The sequence below is a fragment of the Hemicordylus capensis genome, chromosome 6, assembly GCF_027244095.1.
Source record: "Hemicordylus capensis ecotype Gifberg chromosome 6, rHemCap1.1.pri, whole genome shotgun sequence".
Taxonomy (NCBI): domain Eukaryota; kingdom Metazoa; phylum Chordata; class Lepidosauria; order Squamata; family Cordylidae; genus Hemicordylus; species Hemicordylus capensis.
The window spans coordinates 26,786,610-26,793,718 of record NC_069662.1 but is presented as its reverse complement, the minus strand read 5'-3'; the positions used below and the strand labels follow the sequence as shown (position 1 = coordinate 26,793,718).

General features: G+C 44.4%; 1 protein-coding gene across 1 annotated transcript in view; it reads right to left on the bottom strand.

Moving 5' to 3' along the window:
• Positions 1 to 5,564: 5,564 nt before the first annotated feature.
• The window catches only part of LOC128331007 (vomeronasal type-2 receptor 26-like), a 30,839-nt gene continuing 29,294 nt past the window's right edge, over positions 5,565 to 7,109 (bottom strand). The window contains exon 6 of the mRNA XM_053264373.1: positions 5,565 to 6,466. Within this exon, the coding sequence (XP_053120348.1) occupies positions 5,565 to 6,466 (902 nt within the window). The remainder of the gene's footprint in view (positions 6,467 to 7,109) is intronic.

Sequence of the window (7,109 nt, the reverse complement as noted above, 5' to 3'; positions counted from 1 at the left end):
ATCTGCTTTTCCAATGTTGAATTATGATATTTTTGGCCAGTCCTCAAGTGCGAAGAATCCATAGTTGTTGATAGAGTGTTAAATTCCATATCCTGGAAATATATCCCAGGAGAACATATCTATCTTTAAAAATCAATGATAATTGCAATGTCTTATGTACAATTTTATGGACTTCATCCCCAAAAGATGCAATAATTGGGCATGACCAAACCATATGTGACAATGTTCCCTCATAAATATTACATCTCCAGCAAATTGCAGTCTGAACCCAGCCCTTCTTGAACATCCTCTGGGGAGTCCAGTAAGAGCAAAATAAAAGTTTTTGCTGAACAAGTCTCAATTTGAGATCTATATATGCTCGTTTCATTATCTTTAATGCTGTTAACCATTTATCAACCATAATGGTATATTCAAGATCCTGATTCCATAATACATGAATATAATCAATATCAACTTTATCCTTCTCTTTACATTTTAAATAAAATGAAACTGTACATAGGACTTCATCCTCTCCCCCAAGCTGCTCAGTCTTTGAGATTTGTGGAGCCCCAAAACAGTAGGAAAGGAGCCTTAGAGAGGCAGGAATCAGCAGCAGACTGATTTGATGGTCTGGGCCAGTGTGTTTCGCACACAAGGTTTGGGGGGAAGGATATGGTTGTCTAACTCTAAGCTGAAGTTAGGCACACTTCATCGGGCAAGGAAGCTACCTGAAAAAGTGAAAGTGGGGTCATGAGAGTTGTTTAACTGAAAAAAATCTCATTAGCTATGATAGAATGAGAATTCACACCTCAGTTCTGAGGTTTGGGGTGTCTCTCTCAGCTGCGGTTATTCCAGTAGTGGTGGGGAATCGGCCAAGATTTGGCACTGACAGATCATCAGGTCATAATCGGAGAAGGGAATTTAGTAACTCAATCACGGTACCCCCCTCAATCAGGCCTACTACCTCTTTGGCCTTGGAGGGCAGTGCCTTCAACACACAGAACCTTGCCTTATTGCTTTGTAATGCTAGGTCAGTTCAAAATAAGCTTGAGATCATCCATGATTTGATCTTGGATGAAGGTGCCGATCTGGTGTGCATTATGGAAACCTGGTCGGGAGAGGCTAGTGGCCTGGTTTGGTCCCAGCTCCTCCCAATGGGTTGCTCCACAGTGGAGTAGGTGCAGAGGTGTCTCTAGGGAAAATAGCACCTAGGGCAAGCACTGAAATTGCACCCCCCGTCCAAACATCTGACATCCATCTTTCAGATAACTTTATCATAATATCAGCTCAAAAATACAAGTCAAGCTCATTAATCTTTTAATATTTCAAAAACTATTTAGCAGTGGACGTAGTCAGACCAAAAAATGCCGGAAAACTACAAATTTCAGTATGCTGGGGCTCATGAAATACCCAAATACTATGTGGAGGTGTACTTGGAAAACTAAACAGAAATGCCTGTGAAATTCTCTACTCTGCATTGGAGCATCACTATTACATAAGTTTTAAAAATAAATGGAGAATTTGACTTTCCCCAGATACTCTGAAAATAATTAAAAGATATGCAGAGTAAACTGTGTCACTGCTTGGAATATATTCTAGTATTTCAGAAAGACAGTTAAAATGAGAGAAAGAGAGCAAGAAACTCCCAGTGGGCCTTAATACTAAGGATTTCACACAGATTCAAATACAAACTCACCATTAATAGCCATATTATTAAGATATTACATCAAACTCATTTATCACAAGAAGCAAAGTAAGAGCAAATGAATACTGCCATGCATGCTCAAATGGCCTCTGCGAGGCCTGGCATGGCATAGGGCCTCACAGAGGCCATTTGAGCATGCGCAGTGGCCATTTTGTTTTCAGCGGCCATTTAAAAAAAAAATTAAGAAAATGGAACCCCCCTTCAAGTGGCACCCGGGGCACGTGCCCTGCTCGCCTCACCCTAGATACACCCCTGAGCAGGTGAGAGGATCTAGGTGGGGAGGTGGGGTGGCTGTGGTCTATAAGAATACTATCTCCCTTACCAGAATCACTGTCAAGGAGTTGGCCTATATTGAATGTGTGTCCCTAAGTCTAGGGACCAAGGATAGATTGGGACTTCTGTTGGTATACCGATCACCCCATTGCCCAATAGAGTCCCTATCTGAGCTGACAGACCTGGTTGCTGAGCTGGCATTGGAGTGGACCAAGTTGTTGTTGGTGGGGGACCTCAATGTCCATTTTGGGACCAGGTTGTCAGAGGCAGCTCAAGAGTTCATAGCTGCCATGATGACTATGGGCCTTTCCCAAGTCGTTTCTGGACTGATGCATGAGACAGGTCACACGCTCAACTTGGTCTTCTGCTCTGATTAGGATAGTGTTCTGTTGGTGGGGAGCCCTGTTATCTCCCCACTGTCATGGACAGATCACCATCTGGTTAAAGAAGGACTTGCAGCCATAACCCACCTCGGCATGGGTGAAGGACCCATTAGGTTGGTCCGCCCGAGAAGGTTTTTGGATCCAATAGGATTCCAAGAAACCTTGGAAGGGTTTCAAGCTTGCTCTGCTAGTGATTCTGTTGATTCTCTGGTGCAAATATGGAATAATGAACTTACTAGAGCAGTAGACACAATCGCTCCTAAGCATCCTCTCCAACCTGCTTTAAAGTCAGCCCCATGGTATTCGGATGGACTGTGGTAGTCGAAGCGGCGAGGTAGATGACTAGAGTGCAAGTGGAGGAAGACTCGGCACAAATCTGACAGTTTACAACACAGAGCTCATTTAGGAATCTATGCTCTGGCAGTGTGGACAGCAATGAAGGGATTATTCTCTGCCCACATTGTTTCTGCAAGTTCACATCCAGCTGAGTTGTCTAGTGTTGTAAGGGCACTAGTTCGTACCCCCTCTGCCTTGAATTTGAACTTGGATCCATCTGTTACTCGCAGTGATGTGTTTAACAACTTTTTTGAAGATAAAATATCTTTTATTCGTGCTGAACTAGACTCCACACTTAATGCAGATTCTATTGTGGGATTGAATTGGATCACTTTCGGTCTGTTACTTATGAGGATGTGGACAAACTGCTTCAGACTGTATACTCCACCACCTGCTCTCTTGAGCCTTGCCTAACCTGGTTTATTTAATCTGGTAATCATATGATTAAAGAAGGTCTGGTAAATATCATAAATGCTTCTCTGGGGTAGGGCAGGATGCCTCCTTGTCTTAAGGAGGCGTTTATTAGACCTTATTTGAAGAAATGTGCATTGGATCCCTCAGAGTTAGCTAATGGGAAAGAAAAAGGAGGAGGATGGGAGCATGGAGCTTTGGCCCAGCGTAGAGATGCTGCATCCCTCTGTGGATCTGGACTGCCCTCTCTATTAATGTGGTTCCCAAAATGGCATGAAACCACAGTTATGGTGGTGTCTGCATTTGGACCTAACACATAGGCAGCCAAACCTCAGGTCTTGGTTGTGAACCTAACTGCAAACTGAAGGTTCAGATTGGAGTCTGGCAAACGGCAGGTTGATTCCGTTCAAAACTGCTGTTGCACGAATGCAGACATAAAGGAGTTTCTACCTCTGCCTCATTTATCTTATTCTTCACTAACAACACAGCTGACACACAGAGCAAGGATGCACTGGTAAAAGAGCAGTGGTAAAAATGCAGTCTAACAGAGCTTCCTAAGTAACTGCACCAGTGCAATGGGGAAGATGTCCAGTCAGAAATGTAATAGGTCCCCAACCTGAATTCAATTGCTTCCTATTTTTCTCTGCAAGGTACAGAGGTATTTGGGGTATTTCACGCCCCCAATGCTGTAAACTGTACAAAATATCCAGGCACAAAGTGAGGACACATGGCTCTCATAGATCATTCCTCCATAGGGGTCCTTCTCCTCCCAACATTCAGGCTGCTGGCAATGCAAGGTCATTCTTGTCCTTCAGTCTGAATGGAAGAGGGAGGAAAGATTGCCAGGCTGGGTCTCTTCCTGAACATTGAGCCGTGTCTCTCAATCCATGAGACCTGGTTTGGGGTGGTGAGCGTGGAGGGAGCCCTGGGCAGCCGGATTGGCCACTCACATGATTGCAGCCTCTGTGATGGAGCGGGCAGGGGCTGGGGAGCTCGAGGGATGCGTGGCCCCAAAGCCCCAGTATGCCCTGAGCAAGTGCGCAGGGCATACTGGGGAGACCCCTGGAGCCGGGAGGCGGCTTTTCGCCTCCCCTCTGGGAGTCTACTCACGGGTAGCCGCGGCATGGAGCTGCGCTGCAGCTACTCACAACCAGATAGCCTGGTTTTGCAGAGCACTCACTCCGCAAACCTGGGCTAAGGGGAGGGGTACTTAGGCGGGTTACCCACCTAGGAACCACTGGGCTCGCAGCCGAGCCCGGTGGTTCACACGATGGGGCAAAATTGGGCTAGCCTCCACTAGCCCGATTTGGCCCCATTGTGTGAATAGCCTCATCGTGTGTTAAATTTAACTGCATTTTACTGCATGATGACCACAAAAGGAGGAGCATTGCCTGGTTGCCTTAGAGCAGGGCTGCTTAACTTCAGCCCTCCTGCAGATGTTGGACTACAACTCCCCTCATCCCTGACTATTGGTCACAGTGGATGGGGATGCAGGGAGCTGTAGTCCAAACACAGATGGAGGGCCAAAGTTGAGCAGCCTGGTTTAGAGCATACTGTGCAGCCCTCAGGGTCAGAGTTATGAAAAGAAAAATGGCCTCCATGGAGAGGGGAGATGAGCAGATCTGTGTACCCCTCCTCGTGCTGGACTGGGCTATGAGGAAAGCCTTGAGGGAAGCTAGTTTACTGATTCCTTTAGGGAGTCACCCCTGCTCCTTGATATGTGCATGGAGGATGTGAGCCTGGAAAACATATGTGTAGTCTTCAGTCAGGCTAACCAAAGAATTAAACATTTCTACACTGCAGAATGTGAACTGTTCAGAGCAATGAGCTGTGTGTGTTGATGTTCATCTCTGTATATTAAAGGATAAATATATGAAAATATGCACCACATAAAATGGGAAGAATATGGAGATACGTTATATGTTGTTTCGTATTTTTAAACCTAGTGGAATTATTAGCAGGCTTAAGTAATAATTTATTCTTATTTTAACACACAAGTAAGTGTGGTTCATTTCCAGAGATAGGCTCTAAACACAAATATACTTCTTGATCTGCTTCGATATAGAGCAGGTTAACTCCATGGGATAGGTGGATTTCTCCCACTATATTACAGTTATAGGATGAAGCATGTTCTGTGGCTGTTAAACATGAACACGGGAAGCTGCCTAATATTGAGTCTGACCATAGCTTCATCTATATCAGTATTATCGACTACGACTGGCTGAGGCTTCTCAAAGGTTTCAGGCCCAACCTGGAGATGCCAGGGATGAACCTAAGACCTTCTGCAAGTAAACCAAATGCTATAACACTGTAGACACTGGCATTCAGCAACAACCATGAGAGGGATGTTGTGCTGGGGCTAAATAAATATAGCTTCTCTCCATCTGCTACATATAAGAAAACTGCCACTGTAATAGGCCCTTCTTTGTTTAGTTAACAAGGTTGGGGAGCTGGAATCTACATACAGAGATACTTCTTCAGTAGTTTTTCCTCATGAGGTGTTCCTTATTGTTCAGCTCAGGCTTCAGAACAATAATATAACATTTGGGGGGAAAGATGAAGCCCAATAACCCAGCACTGGAGGCCAAAATGGAGAAGATCTCCACAGCCACCACATATTTCCCCTTGGCACTCAGGAAGGTTGGAACAAATGACAACCACACACTGCAGAAGACCAGCATGCTGAAAGTGATAAACTTGGCTTCGTTGAAACTGTCCGGTAACTTCCTGGAGAAGAAAGCCACAGTGAAGCTGGCAATGGCCAGGAAGCCCATGTAGCCCAGGACACAGTAAAACATGATAGATGATGTCTCATTACATTGCAGTACTATCTCACCAGTTACTGAATGCATGTCAGCATCAGGGAATGGAGGAGATGTTAGCAGCCAGATTAAACAAATAGTTCCTTGCATAATTGAGCAGGAAAGAACAATGGCATTGGCCAGTCTTTTCCCCACCCACTTCCTTATTCTGGAGCCTGGCTTGGTGGCAACAAAAGCTAGAACAACAGTAATGGTTTTTGCCAACACAGAAGAGACAGCCATGGAGAAGATGATACCAAATGTGGTTTGTCGGAGGAGACATGTCACCTTCTGAGGCTGACCAATGAATAGCAAAGGACAAAGGAAGCAGAGCAGGAGGGAGAGGAGAAGAGTATAAGTGAGATTCCGGTTATTGGCTTTGACGATGGGAGTGTCATGGTGCTTAATAAATGTTCCAAGCACCAGAACAGTGACTAAAGAAAATGAAAGTGAACCAGTGGCTAAACCCATCCCCAAAGGTTCATTGTAAGATAAGAAGCTTACAACTTTGGGAATGCATGAATTCTGGGCCTTATTTGGATAATCACCTTCTTTGCATGGAAAACAGTCAGCCATGTCTGAAAAAGAAATATTATAGATTCAGTAACATAATGCAATAGGGTTAAATTGTCATTCACTTCCACAAAACACTATTGTGGCAAAGTGAATACAATAATCAATAATCCTGAATAAGATGAACACACTCTTCAATTATTCCTCTTAAGTATTTAATCAATTAGATGTTAATGTCATTACGTTGTACTCTATATGGGTAATAATGATGAAATTCACAATTTATAATAAATTAAGGGCAGAAATACATTAATGCAAAAATCATATAATATTTTGGGGTGTAGATCTGGTCTTGTGGTAGCATGCATGATATATCACCTTTGCTAAGCAGGATTCACCTTGTTTTATATTTTGACTTGGTCTATATTTGGACTACATGCATGCACTTTCTACTACAGGATATTCCCCCTAATGGATGGGGCTGTAGCTTAGTGGTAGAGCATCTCAAACCTTAAAAAGTCACTGAGGCGAGTCACATGAGCAGTGTGAGCCGACGAAAGGAGTTCTGTGGGGAGAGCAGAAGATCAAAAGGGAGCCCTGGATTGTCAGATCGGCCATCCACACGGCTGCTGGCTCCATCCTGGAGAGACCCCTGAGCCTGGGAGGCTGTTTTAAGCTTTCCAGTCAGTAGTCTACTCATGTGTCGCT